Consider the following 15,627-nt stretch of genomic DNA (forward strand, 5'->3'; position numbering starts at 1 on the left):
AAAATGTTTAACATTTTAAGCCAATTTGTTTTCTGCTACATATTTTTGGTAAAATAAAATCATAATAAGCGTATTTTGATTGGTTTGCGCAAAAGTTATTGCGTCTACTAACTACGGGAAAGATTTATGTCATTTCTATTGTTTTTTTTTTTTTTACTAGTAATGGCGGCGATCTGCGATTTTTTTCAGGGCTGCACCATTGCGGCGGACAGATCGGCCCCCTTACTGACATTTTTGGCACTTTTGGGGGGGACCAGTGACATAAACTACAGTAATCAGTGCTAAAAATATGCACTGTTACTGTAATAATGCCACTGGCAGGGAAGGGGTTAACATTGTGGGTTATCAAGGGGTTAAATGTGAGCCTAGGGGAGTGACTCTAACTGTTGGGGGACGTGGCTTCTGAAATGACCATAGAGACCTGTGTTCCTATGTAGAAGGTCACAGGGACTCTGTGATCATTCCAGGGAGAAGAACGGTCAGCTGTGTTTACAACAGCCAACCGTCCTTCTCTCTCAGCAGGGAGCGATCGCGGGTGGCTGGCGGCAATCGGAGCCACTTGACCCGTGCATTGGCATCCCCGCTGCCGACGGCGGCGTGCGCTCGCCCCCTAGCTCCCTGCTCGCGACCGATGTAGCCCTACGTCGGTTTGCCTGGGGGAGCCACTCTTCCGCAGTAAATACATGGCTTGTGGTCGGCAACCGGTTAAAGTGATTGTAAAGTCTTGTTTTAAAAAAAAATAAAGAAAATTACTAACACATTATACTTACTTGCTCAGATTGGCCCGGATTCTTCTCTTCTCGGGTCCGTCTTCTGTGCTTCCTTCCTCTCCCTCCTGTTGAGAGCCCCCACAATAAGCAGCTTGCTATGGGCGAGCCAAGTCACAGCTCCCTGTGTCCATTCAGACACAGAGCCCCATCTCGGCCCACCCCCTCTCTCTTCTGATTGGCTAGCTGATTTTTACTGACAGCAGTAGCAGCCAATGGCGCCGCTGCTGTGTCTCAGCCAATCAGGAGGGAGAGTCTCGGATGACTGAGACACTCATGGACATCGTGGGACAGAGAGGAAGCTCAGGTAAGTGTTAGGGGGGCCGAGGAGCTGTTGCACACAGAAGGTTTTTTTATCTTAATATAGAGAATGCATTACAATAAAAAAAAAAAAAACCTTCTGACTTTACAACTCCTTTAAGTGTCTGAACACAGACCCTCATTGTGCAGACTTGTATAAAGTACTCGAAATTTCTACTTGAGTAAAAGTACAAGTGCTCAATCAAAAAGTGACTTGAGTAGAAGTGGAAGTGCTCGCAGAAAAAGTTACTTAAGTAGAAGTACTAAAGTATTCAACATTTTTTTTACTTAAGTATTGCAAGTAGTTTTTTCAAAAAATTTGCTACTTAAGTACTAAAAGTAAAAAGTACCAGTAGTTTTGAAAAAAAAATTCTACTCAAGTACTGAAAGTAGAAGTACAAGTACTGTGTTATGTAGTTATTAAAGAAAGAAGTCAAAAGTTTGAACATCATATTGTTTTTATTATTTCAAATGATTTATTCAAATGATTAACCTGTGTTTGTTAGTAGTTTCTTGATGCACTTTAAGCGCTGTAGCACCATTTATTTGTTTGTTTCATATTTTCTTTTTATTGGAAAGATTTGGTATAGCAGCTTTTATTATACACAGCCTTTATTTTCGTATGCGCTGATTTACAAATGACATTATACACATTTTTTTGAGCTTTATGCAACCTGCCATCTACTGTTCTGGCAGTGGTAATTTTTTTAAAAGTAACGAGTAACTATGCAGCACAAAAAAAAAATACTTGAGTAGAAGTATCGAAATCATCGAAAAAATGTAGTGAAGTAAAAGTAGAAGTAGGAGAAAAAAATTCTACTCTAGGAAAGTACAGATACCGCATTTCGGTACTTAAGTACAGTACTTAAGTATTTCTACTTCGTTACTATACATCTCTGTCATTGTGTGATCACTAGGTTTTACAGGGACCATTCCTGACCTACTAAAAATATTCATTCAGACATGGAGCCGTGGCTCGGCCCCACCCCCTCTCTCCTGATTGGCTGACTGACTTTGATTGACAGCAGCAGGAGCCAATCCTGCCGCGCTGCTGTCTCAGCCAATGAGGAGGGGAGTCCCAGGCAGCTGAGAAACTCCTGCAACATCGCTGGATAGAGATGGGGCTCAGGTAAGTATTAGGGGGGGCTGAGGGGGGCTGCTGCACACTGAAGGTTTTTTATCTTAATGCATAGAATGCAATAAGATAAAAAAAACTTCAGCCTTTACAATCCCTTTAATAAAAAATATATGGGTACTTGCACATGATACTGATGTATAATCATCAGATTCCTGGCAGCAACAACGTTTTTGGTATTTTCTTTACTGAATAATACGCAGCCCAAGTTGATGCACCTCTATGTATTGGCCAATTAAAAGCGATAGGCTGCATCTGATTGGTAAAAACAAAACACCTGAATGCCTAAAAATGTGCCGTTTTTAGGTGTCCGTGTGCAAGAGGCCTGAAATTGTACTGAGGCTGAGGTTTCTGCTGTAACTTGGCACCATTTGTATGACATAATTACTGTATGTAAAAAATTCAACCATCCTGATACAATTTTATATCTTTATGTCTCTTTTCTGTGTTCCCTCTGCAGCCCCAGAGATGCTGAAAGGAGAGCCTATTGGACCAGCGGCCGATATTTGGGGATTGGGTGTGCTTACATATGTAATGTAAGTAATCAATGATTCAGTGTAGTCATTTATAGGGAAAATGCATGTTGGGAGAATTTCACTAGTGCTTGCCTGCTTTACTTTGTTCTAAAATCAAAAGGTTGTTTTACCCTGATGTATTCTATGCATTAGGGTAAAAATTTTCCACTAGCTTCTTCTCCTCCCACCCCCAAACACTTACCTGAGTCCTATATCGATCCAGTGTTGTGCTCCTCTGCAGCTCTTCTCTCCCTAGTCAAATCTTGTGAGGGAGCAGTGGGTGGGGCTAAGATACTCTGTGTATGTCTATGGATGCACACAGCCTAGCTCAGGAGCATGGCTACCAGTGGCGGCCCGTCAATTAGGGGTGCCGCCCCCTCCCATTCATGCGTCCGGCCCCCTAATCCAATAGGGGATTTTTTTTCTTTGAAGCACGTGATTAGAGCCAGAGGCTCTAATAGGCTTCAAAAAAGGGTGGGCTCAGGGTGCAGAGCACTGCGCCCTGAGCCCACCCAGTTGTATGGCAATAGCGAACAAATATTCGCTATTGTCACACTGATTCTCCTCCCAGCCAATCAGGAAGAGGGTTGTGAGACCACTTTCCCGATTGGCCAAAAGGAGAAGCGATCTTACCTGCCACTGGCCAGGAAGAGGGAGGCGACACACGGCAGGCGGCTCAGCCATCCAGCACTCCCTCCATTCGGACAGGAGGAGGTAAGGAGGCAGGCCGGCTGGCTGGCCATACGGGGGGGGTCCCCCAAATTGCCCCCCCCCGAATTACCCCAAATTGGTTTTCCACCCCCCCTGAATTACCAAGCACCAGCTGCCACTGATGCCTACATTTGTCTCACCATAGAAAACGGCTTCCTATGGGGCACACAGAGAAAAAGACAAAGCGGATAGTGGATAGTGGCATCGGGGAACCCTAGAAAAGGATAAGGGGTTGCTCTGTGCAATACTATTGCACAGAGCAGGTAAATATTAACCTCATTGTTTTTTTAATTAAAAAAAAATGTTTAACCTTACAACTGCTTTAAAGAGGAAGCAAACTCTTCCTTTTTTTTTTCTTGCAAACTGTATGGCTGAATTTGCACCGCACAGACATCGCATGTCATTTTAGGAGCAGTGCGCTCCGAATTACATGCAATCTTTAATAGAAAATACCACATTTGACCACTGGATGGTGGTAAATAAAATAAGAATTTTCTGTAATACATAGCGCCATCTAGTGATCAAAAGTTGTATTTTCCTTTTTTAAACCAGTGAAAAGCATTCAACCAACACAGGAAATAGCTTAATAATATTCATATTTTTATTTATTCTTTATATTTTTTTTGCTCCATATGCACTTTAAATTGGGTGAATTGCTTATTGTTTTTTTGGTGGACCTAAAAAACAAAATATTGTGATAAGGGTTTAATATTATTTGTGGAAATACTTCACTTCACCTCAGATTAATGTATTGTTCTGGAAATGCCCAGAATTGTTCTGTGGCTATACTCTAATAGAGTGTATTATAGTCACAATACATTTGGGAGAGACCTATGATCTTTACTCCAGTATCCTTCTCTCTTTATCTCTCTGGTTCTGTGTTTTTTGTGCAGGCTTAGTGGACGATCTCCATTCTTTGAATCGGACCCCATGGAAATGGAAAGCAAGATTCTTTCCGGGCGGTTTGACATTTTCAAACTCTTCTCCAATGTTTCTCAAAGTGCTTCCCTCTTCATACGAAAGCTGCTGTCCATCTACCCCTGGTGAGTGGCTGCAAGGAGGCAAATAATATTACAGTGACTGAAGGCATGCTGCTGCCTCTAGCAACCAATCAAATTCTTCCTTTGCATTCTGTTGTGAGAAAGTGAAAAACTAAAAGCCCAGTTAGAAAAAATGTATCCTTGCTATGCCCCCATCACCTACCCCCCCCCCCCAATCCACACTAACACACACACTGCAATGGTTTAAAATGCAATAGGTTTAAGGACAACCTCCCCGCTCCAGCTGCCCTTTTCTTCCTCATCTGTGGGTAGTCCCTCAGTGTCATCTTGCACAATGCAGGGTTATTAAACCTGCATTATATGTGGTGAGGGCAACGTGCGCGACTGCGGCTTAGAGAGAAAGCAGCTGGGGACCTGTCACACCACTAGAGGGACAGTGCTGGAGTCAGTGGTGTATTTAGGTTATGTGCTGCCCTAGGCCTGACTAAACTTGTGGACCCCCTATTTAAATATGACCCACCCCTTCCTGTAAATGTCACATCCCTTCCTGTAAATGCCACACCCCTTCCTGTTTATGACCCCTCCTGCCTCATCAGTGGCCATCAGTACAGCCCCATCAGTGGCCACCAGTGCAGCCTATCAGTGCCCATTAGAGCAGCCTATCAGGGCATCATATCAGTGCCCATCAGTGCTAACTTATCAGTGCATCTCCATCAGTGCAGCTTATCAGTTCCACCTCATCAGTGGCCATAAGTGCAGCCTTATCAGTGCCCATTAGGACAGCCTTTTGTCACTCGATTAGTAAGATTACTCCTTTCTTTTAAGATATATGGACTTGTGTTTGCTGCCACTGATTGTAATCAAAGGATTAATTTCACTTATTTTTATAATGACTAAAAAGTCCATAGACATTATACAAATAAGTGAAATAATCAGTGGCAGAAAACACAAGTCCAAATATCTTATAGGATTGGAGTAATCTTACTAACCCAGTGACATATTGCGATAGCCCTAATTGTATATGATGCAATATTTATGCTCGCTCAAGAACAAGGATGTTTAAAGAAATGAAATGATATTATTGACATGATGCCTGCCATACCTGGGGGGTGGAGGAGGGTAGGCGGAGCATTAAGCTGCAGTGCCATACTTATTAGCATTGATGACCATTGGGCCAGTTGTATTAAGTGTGGTCGGCAACCTGCGGTCTGTCCCAATGTCCTCACAGGCAAGTATTATCATACCAGCAGGTAGCAGTGTGACCGCTTTATGGGGGTGCCAGACTGATTTGCCTCCTGGACCCTGCCCTCCAGCCCAATTCACCCCATAAGACTGGCACTATACTAAAAGACCCTTTTCATGTCGGAGGAGGCTGTTTTTTTTTTCATGCTGGGTGCAGCTTTTTTGTTGCCCCCCCTTCAAAGTGCCGCCCTAGGCCTGGGCCTTGTCGACCTAGGCCAAGATACAGCACTGGCTGGAGTGCGGAAAAAGGGAAATATTTCTCCTTATTCCGGCACTCTTAGACATATCGACTATGTAACCCTTGCAATGCTGGGGTCCCACTGCAAGGGTAGATTTTTTTGTAATTCCTGGATTTGGGCTTTAATGGTTGTTCTTTTTTTTTTTTTTTCTCCTTCATTTAATCCTTACAGTTAATGGGATCTGAGTGAAGTTTTTTTGGGCATTTTTTGGGCGTTTTTGGAGGCAGGCATAACATCTGAACTTCTGTATAGGGGTATATATACACACACACTTATATGTATTTATACACATACACATATATAGGTGTGATAGGAGCGGAGCCATATGCCTGTTAATTATTTCATTAGCGCAAGCATAGGTTTCTGCTACTTTCACACCTATATATGTGTATGTGTATATATACATACATGTGTGTGTGTGTATATATACCCCTACACAGAAGTACAGATGTTATGCCTACCTCCAAAGACGCCCAAAAAATGCCCAAAAAAACGCCAGCTACAAAAACGCCCAGGTGTGTTTTTGCAGCAGGCGTTTTTTTTGGGCATATTTTTGGGGTCTTTGGAGGCAGGCAAAACATCTGAACTTCTGTATAGGGGTTTATATACACACACACTTATATGTATTTATACACTTACACATATATAGGTGTGATGGGAGCGGAGCCATATGCCTGTTAATTATTTAATTAGCGCAAGCATAGGGTTCTGCTACTTTCACACCTATATATGTGTAGGTATATATATACATACATGTGTGTGTGTATATATACCCCTACACAGAAGTACAGATGTTATGCCTGCCTCCAAAGACACCCAGAAAAAATGACCAAAACAACGCTTGCTACAAAACCGGCAAGGTGTGAAAATAGCGGAGCCATATCCCTGTTCTATATTAATTCTAACAAACTTTTTTTTTTCTGGTTCTGGACATGCTACAGAGCTGAAACTTCACAGGTACACTTTTTAGACCCCCCAGACACTAAATCCAAAGAAATCTAATTTTTTTTTTTCAATTTTTTTCAATAATTTGCTCTCTATCAAAAATGACAATTTTTAAGAACTTTTTTTGTGTGATTAATAGTCCCTGGGGCATGACCCAGAACCCTAGGCACTTTTTAGGGGCATTTATTGGGTTTTAGGGCTTCAAAATGGTGTTTTTTGATTATCTAAGTTCGGGTCCCATTGATTTCAATGGGGTTCTGAAATCCGGGCCGAACTTTCGGGAGGTTCGGGTGTTCTGGTCGAACCGAACTTTTGAAAAGTTCGATCATCCCTATTAATTAACTGCCACTGGTCGGTCACTAATGCAACACTGACCAGCAGTGGCAATGCCTTAACCCCCTCATGCTGCATGATACTAATACCATTGATAACCTCGCCTCAGCCCCCCCCCAACCTGCCTCAGCGCCCCCCCCCCCCTGCTTCAGCGCTCCCCCTACCTGCCTCAGCGCCCCTCCCCACCACAATGATGCAATCTCCTTACTTGTCAGCACCTCCATGTCACGGGCAGGCAAACTCTCCGTTCCTCCCGTGTCCTTCCTTTCAAAAGTCCCGCCTCTGGTCGGCGCCCTGCCTCCTGGTGATGTCACTACTATGACTATGTGTATGAATGAACTAACACACCGGGCGGACAGGCGAGTGGCCACTAATAGCTTTAACTAAGTGAGCCCTCACTTCCCTGTCCCTACCGGAGATAACCGCCTGACAGGGAAGTGAAGGGCTCACATAGTTATAGCTATTAGCGGCCACTCGCCTGCCCGCCCGGTGTGTTAGTTCATTCATACACATAGTCGTAGTAGTAACATCACCGGGAGGCGGGCCGCCGGCCAGAGGCGGGACTTTTGAAATCTGCGCTGCGCCGAGCCCGCGGCGGCCATCATTAATATCGGCATCTTTAACCCATTTTCGGCCGAAATGGAATAGGCCCATTTTCAGCCGAAAATTTCGGTTGCTGAAATCTCGGTGCACCACTATTGATTAACCTCCAATTTATATTAGTATTTCCATATTTCCAGGGAAAAAGGTCACTTGGTAGAGCCAGCTGCATGATCCCAGTGATCTTTATGGCTGTCTGACCACCAGTAGAGGGGGGGGGGGGGGGGCGTTCTTTCCACTTGCCTCCATAACTTGGTTTTAGCAGAGGTTCCCTGCGACCTGAAAATTATTTCAAGAGTTCCTCTGGGACAAATATGTTGGGAAGGGCTTCCCTGTACCAGTGGTCTCCAAAAACTTGGGGCTTGATATGGCCATTTGCTTGCCTTTATCTGACCCTTGAGGGATTATTTCTCTTACTGACACAAACAATGGGGCACTATTATTCCCTCTGAAACCAACAATGGGGCACTATTCCTCCCACTGACATAAACAATGGGGCACTATTCCTCCCACTGACACAAACAATGGGGCACTATTAATCCCACTGAGACCAACTATGAGCACTATTCCTCCCACTGACACTAACAATGGGGTACTATTCCTTCCTATGACACCAACAATGGGGCACCATGCCTCCCACTGACACCAACAATGGAGCACTATACCTCCCACTGAAACCAACAATGGAACACAATTCCTTGCAATGAAATAAACGATGGGGCACTATTCCTCCCACTGACACCAACAATGGGGCACTATTTCTATCACAGACACCAACAATGGGGATATTCTTCCCACTGACACAAACAATGGGGCACCATTTCTCCCACTGACACCAACAATAGGACACTATTTCTCCCACTGACACTAACAATGGGGCACTATTTCTCTCACTGAAACCAAAAATGGGACACTTTTCCTCCCACTAACACCAACAATAGGGCACTATTTCTATCCCAGACACCAACAATGGTGATATTCTTCCCACTGACACAAACAATGGGGCACTATTTCTCTCACTGACACCAACAATGGGACACTATTTCTCCCACTGATACCAACAATGGGGAACTTTTCCTCCCACTGACACCAATGATGGGGCACTAGTCCTTCCACTAATACCAAAAATGGCATTGTTCACTCTCACTGACACCAGAACATTTTCTACTTCCAATGGCCATAGTCCAGCCCCCGTATCTTTGAATCACAGTAAATTGCCCCTTTGTGTAGAATTTTTGGAGACCCCCTGCCCTAGACTATGGAAAACTGAGGGAAACTATAAAGAAACTAACCTCTCAATCTGCTTTTTCACAGGAGCCGACCCACATTACAAGAGTGCTTCGCAAACCCTTGGCTTCAGGATGCCTATTTAATGAAGCTGAGGCGCCAGACTCTCACCTTCACCACCAACCGCCTCAAGGAGTTCTTGGTGGAGCAGCAAAGGAGACGCTCAGACATGGCTACCAAGCACAAAGTTCTGCTTCGCTCTTACCATGGAACGCAGCCACCAGCTCCTGTCACCCAATGACCACAGGAAAAGGACCTTGGCGATGAGTAAGGTGGTCACGAAGCCAAAGCTGCATTCCACTGGACGATAACAAAACGTCAGAGGTCCCAGGAAAAGTACTGGCAAGGAACAAAAAGTCAATACCTTGTAGTGTAAATAAAGAGGACATCATATCCCTGTGCCAAGGGAGTCCTGGGCACATTGGTGGTCAGTAAATACCTCTGTGACTGACATGGTGTACTCCAGTGAGACTGAGGAATAGGAAGCATTGGAGTTGTGGGTGCATGGTGCATGTGAAACACTCCCACTTCCATAGAAAAGAAGATCTGACAGCTGTTTTTGACCTACCACCTTTGACCTCAGTTCGTTGCAACTTTTAGAGTCAACCTCTACGCTGGAAAGGATACTTGACTTGAGTCATCTGGCCCTTGGTTTCCATGGCCCCTCCAAGGACTGTTTGGCATCACTTCCTGGACACAACAAGTGGTCTTAATGCAAACAGGCATTATTTATGCAAGGTGTTTTTTTATTTATTTTATTTCACTTACCTGGGTTCCTAACTAAAAAGACCACCATGATACAGATTGGTACTCATTTACAATGATAGACTAATTTAGATTTTAGCCCATTACAAGGCTGAGATATAATAGAAAAATATTTGTTTACAAATTGTTCTCGAAAAACCTTAAAAAGGGCCTACAGATACTAGGTTGGGGATAGATCATATGCCCGATATAACACAATGAATTTAACTTCATAGTAATTACGAGCCATTGAAAGTAAAGCTTCTGCCATGTCCGATTGGTGAGTTCTAAGATTCTATTTATTGGCTAGTAGGAGAGAAAGGCAACAAATGGATCTTTTAGATATAATTGACCATAGGCCTCCACCAATCAGAATACTACCCTTGTTCTCCTATTCTACTTCATAGTAATTACGAGCCATTGAAAGTAAAGCTTCTGCCATGTCCGATTGGTGAGTTCTAAGATTCTATTTATTGGCTAGTAGGAGAGAAAGGCAACAAATGGATCTTTTAGATATAACTGACCATAGGCCTCCACCAATCGGAATACTACCCTTGTTCTCCTATTCTACTAGGAGCTATGCGCTGTACTGTAGAGATGTTTCAGCTTTCACATCTCCTTAAAAGCACCAAGTGTCTGTCTATAACAATTCCCCAGTTCCTGCCCACACCTTCCTCTCCTCCCTCAACCTTTGCCCCGTACTAAATTCTTTGGTACGTACCACCGAGGTCTTCCATATATTCCACCGTCAAGTCATGGCGCCATGTTTTTATCTGCAAATCATTGGATCATGGTTCTGATTATGGGATATTTAAGCTACATCAACTATCCAGCCATGTTTTCAACTGCTGCTGTACCCTAATCAATGTTCCTTGATAAGGATAATGTGTTCCATATCTCCCTTTACACGCATATGTCTGTCCTACTGTCTGGTTTGTTGAGCTCTCACAGAAAGTAGAAGATGCTAACTAGTCAGCTACTCCCCAAAGAGCCAAGCCACTAACGAAGGAGAGAGGAAATGCCCATTGGATAGATATTGAACTTACTTGATGACTGAGAACAAGAAGAAAATGTCCTTTGAGAACTTGAGGCTGAGAACAAGGGACATTGACCTTAATGGCTGAGAACAAGGGGCAATGTCCTTAATGGCTGAGAACAAGGGACAATGTCCTTAATGGCTTAGAAGATGGGACAATCTCTTTATTGGTTGAGAACAAGGGACATTGACCTTAATGGCTGAGAACATGGGACAATCTCTTTATTGGTTGAGAACAAGGGACATTGACCTTAATGGCTGAGAACAGAATACAATGTCCTTAACATCTGAGAACAAGGGACATTGACATTTATGACTAAGAACAAGAGACAATGTCCTTCATGGTTAAGAACAAGGAACAACGTTCTTCATGGCTGAAAACAAAGGACATCAACCTTAATGTCTGGTAAAAAGGGACAATGTACTAAATGGCTGAGAACAAGGGACATTTACTTTGATGACTGAAAACTGGGGACATTGACCTTAATGGCTGAGATCAAAGGGATGATGTCCTTAATGATGAAGGTAAAAAGGAATGTTGGGAGATGTGTGGTACAGAGGGAGAGAGCAAGTTAAACGGTCAGATTCTAGGAGAGCACAGCCTGCTCTGGTTGAAACAACCTTCAGCTGGAAAAAGGACAAGAGGTGACGTTCTGGCGATCTCGGAGGACGTGGCTAAAGGGCTTCACTGTAATGGTGCCACTTGAGTTTGTACATTTGTAGAAGGGGGGTACGCTGTCCCCTAAAGCTGCTCTCGAGCTGCCTATTTATTCACTAAAATGAAAATGGATTTATTTATTTATTAGAATTTGCGTTGCTTTTCCTGAGTTTGTATTTTTTTCCCCCCTTGACTCCTTTTTTGGTGTGAAGTTGAATAAATAAAATATACTTAGGTTGCACGGACCGCCACGTGTAATCTGTATTAATAAAGCTGTTTATTTTTTAATTTTAATTAACTGCTTGTAAGTATGCTCCTACTTATACTGCATCAATATTCACAGGATCCAATTAGACACTATCGGGTCTAGTTAGAGTATAAAACATTTGTTGGACGAATGTCAATAGGCACAGGTCTAGCCTTTTTCAAGCTGGGGTGCTGTATAAAAAAAAAATCAAGGGCATTATGTCCACACATTTGTGAGTCACAACCCAGGAAACAAACATCAGGTGTCCCCATCAGAATCCCCTCTTACATCAGGTGTCACCATCAAAGTCCCCTTTTTCATTAGGTGTCCCCATCAGAGTCTCCCCTTACATCAGGTGTCCCCATCAGAATCCCCTCTTACAACAGGTGTCTCCATCAAAGTCCCCTCTTACATTAGGTGTTCCCATCAGAGTCTCCCCTTACATCAGGTGTCCCCATCAGAATCCCTTCTTACATCAGGTGTCCCCATCAAAGTCCCCTTTTTCATTAGGTGTTCCCATCAGAGTCTTCCCTTACATCAGGTGTCCCCATCAGAATCCCCTCTTGCATCAGGTGTCCCCATCAAAGTCCCCTCTTACATTAGGTGTTCCCATCAGAGTTCCCCCTTACATCAGGTGTCCCCATCAGAATCCCCTCTTGCATCAGGTGTCCCCATCAAAGTCCCCTTTTTAATTAGGTGTTCCCATCAGAGTCTCCCCTTATATCAGGTGTCCCCATCAAAGTCCCCTCTTACATCAGGTGTCTCCATCAGACTCCCCTCTCACATTAGGTGTCCCCATCAGAGCCCCCCTAACATCAGATGTCCCCATCAGAATCCCCCCTTTCATCAGCTGTCCCCATCAGATCCCCCCCTTACATCAGCTGTCCCCATCAGATCCCCCCCTTACATCAGATGTCCCCATCAGAATCCCCTCTTAAGCTTCCAAAGAGAAAAAGTGACCGCACTCAGAGATGAATGAACTTGAAGTGTTTATTCCCATTCATAAAAGACAATGGTGCATCGAATAGACATGGACACGGTTGACGCGTTTCACGACTCTGTAGGTCGCTTACTCATAGGTTATGAGTAAGCAACCTACAGAGTCGTGAAACGCGTCAACCGTGTCCATGTCTATTCGATGCACCGTTGTCTTTTATGAATGGGAATAAACACTTCAAGTTCATTCATCTCTGAGTGCGGTCACTTTTTCTCTTTGGAAGCTTGATTACTGGACGGCGGATCCGACCAGCACCTTGATATCTGTTCCTCACCTGAGCGGCTTTCCCTGTGTTGCTTGAAGAATCCCCTCTTTCATCAGCTGTCCCCATCAGATCCCCCTCCTTATATCAAGTGTCCCCATCAGATCCCCCCTTACATCAGCTGTCCCCATCTGATCCCTCCTTACATCAAGTGTCCCAATCAGAGCCCCCCTTACATCAGATGTCCCCATCAGATTCCTCCCTTACATCAGGTATCCCCATCAGAGAGCCCTCCCCAGCATTTCTCTAACAGAGTAATCCTTATGATTGCTACCACCATCTAGTGGCCAAAATTGAGGTATTTCAGACTATACCACATTTTGGCCACTAGATGGAGATGATAATCATAATGTAATCTATTAGAAAATTTACAGCCAACATTTTTTAGCAGAAGGCACGAATGTTTTATGAATAGACCCCAAAACTTCTCTAAAATCACAGAATTGTATAACAAGGTAACAAGGCATCATGAATCATTTAAAAGTACACCCTGGTCAATATTGAAAATGAAAGCTGAACTCCAGGCAAACAGCTAACTACACAGATAAAATACATATGTAGCGGATGTTTTACCTGCATTGTTGGTGTCAGTTGGGGAAATAGTGCCCCATCATTGGTGTCAGTGGGAGGAATAGTGCCCCATTGTTGGTGTCAGTGGAAGGAATAGTGCCCCATTTTTGGTGTCAGTGAGAGGAATAGTATCCTATTGTTGGTGTCAGTGGGAGGAATAGTGCCCCATTGTTGGTGTCAGTGGAAGGAATAGTGCCCCATTTTTGGTGTCAGTGAGAGGAATAGTATCCAATTGTTGGTGTCAGTGGGAGGAATAGTGCCCCATTGTTGGTGTCAGTGGAAGGAATAGTATTCCATTGTTGGTGTCAGTGGGAGGAATAGTGCCCCATTGCTGGTGTCAGTGTAAGAAATAGTGCCCCATTGTTGTGTCAGTGGAAGGAATATTGCCCCATTGTTGGTGCCAGTGGATGGAATAGTGCCCCATTTTTGGTGTCCGCAGTTAGAGGAATAGTATCCTATTGTTGGTGTCAGTGGGAGGAATAGTGCCCCATTGTTGGTGTCAGTGGAAGGAATAGTATCCCATTGCTGTATGTAATTATGTAATGGACATGCAGGAGTCTGGAGTGAGCAAGGGACATAGTGCAAGGGATTATGTACAGAGGGGGGAGGTCAGGAGTATGTAATATACATGCAACATACATACATACTGCATACAACATACATACACTATATTACCAAAAGTATTGGGATGCCTGCCTTTACACGCACATAAACTTTAATGGCATCCATGTCCTAATCCGTAGGGTTCAATATTGAGTTGGCCCACCCATTGCAGCTATAACAGCTTCAACTCTTCTGGGAAGGCTGTCCACAAGGTTTAGGAATGTGTCTATGGGAATGTTTAACCATTCTTCCAGAAGCGCATTCATACTAAAGGTGTTCTATCGGGTTGAGGTTAGGACAAGTTCCTCCACCCCAAGCACGCTCCTCCATGTCTTTATGGACCTTGCTTTGTGCACTGGTGTGCAGTCATGTTGGAACAGGCAGGGGCCATCCCCAAACTGTTCCCACAAAGTTGGGAGCATGAAATTGTCCAAAATGTCTTGGTATGCTGACGCTTTAAGAGTTCCCTTCACTGAAACTAAGGGGCCCTGAAAAACAACCCCACACCATAATCCCCCCTCCACCAAATGATTTGGACCAGTGCACAAGGCAAGGTCCAGAAAGACATGGATGAGCGAGTTTGATTTTATATCCGGGAGCCGGACGAGAAGTTCAAGACCCGCTACCAGAAGACAGCTCTGTATACTGTATGTAACTGAAGCCACATACACTATATTACCAAAAGTATTGGGACGCCTGCCTTTACACGCACATGAACTTTATTGACATCCCAGTCTTAGTCCGTAGGGTTCAATATTGAGTTGGCCCACCCTTTGCAGCTATAACAGCTTCAACTCTTCTGGGAAGGCTGTCCACAAGGGTTAGGAGTGTGTCTATGGGAATGATTGACCATTCTTCCAGAAGTGCATTTGTTAAGTCAGGCACTGATGTTGAAGAGAAGGCCTGGCTCGTAGTTTCCGCTCTAATTCCTCCCAAAGGTGTTCTATCAGGTTGAGGTCAGGACTCTGTGCAGGCCAGTCAAGTTCCTTAACCCCAAACTTACTCTTCCACATTTTTATGGACCTTGCTTTGTGCACTGGTGTGCAGTCATGTTGGAACAGAAAGGGGCCATCCCCAAACTGTTCCCACAAAGTTGGGGGCATGAAATTGTCCAAAATGTCTTGGTATGCTGACGCCTTAATAGTTCCCTTCACTGGAACTAAGGGGCCAATCCCAACCCCTGAAAAACAACCCCACACCATAACCCCCTCCACCAAAGGTTGTGGACTAGTGCACAAAGCAAGTTTCTTAAAGACATGGATGAACAATTTTTGGGTGGAGGAACTTGGCTGGCCTGCAGAGAGTCCTGACCTCAACCTGATAGAACACCTTTTGGGATGAATTAGAGCAGAGAACGTGAGCTAGGCTTTCTTGTCCAACATCAGTGCCTGACCTCACAAATGCGCTTCTGAAAGAATGGTCAAACATTCCCATA

At 44.1% G+C, this 15,627-nt stretch overlaps 1 protein-coding gene across 2 annotated transcripts in view; it reads left to right on the plus strand.

The window, feature by feature from the left end:
- SPEG (striated muscle enriched protein kinase) overlaps window positions 1-9,994 on the plus strand; it is a 450,680-nt gene extending 440,686 nt beyond the window's left edge. For both annotated transcript variants that reach the window (XM_082262051.1, XM_082262052.1), the window contains 3 exons: window positions 2,663-2,738; window positions 4,322-4,471; window positions 9,103-9,994. In XM_082262051.1, coding sequence (XP_082118177.1) covers window positions 2,663-2,738; window positions 4,322-4,471; window positions 9,103-9,316 — 440 coding nt within the window. In that variant the 3' untranslated portion in view covers window positions 9,317-9,994. The remainder of the gene's footprint in view (window positions 1-2,662; window positions 2,739-4,321; window positions 4,472-9,102) is intronic.
- Window positions 9,995-15,627: the final 5,633 nt, after the last annotated feature.

This window comes from Pelophylax lessonae, assembly GCF_965119305.1.
Source record: "Pelophylax lessonae genome assembly, chromosome: 6".
NCBI lineage: Eukaryota > Metazoa > Chordata > Amphibia > Anura > Ranidae > Pelophylax > Pelophylax lessonae.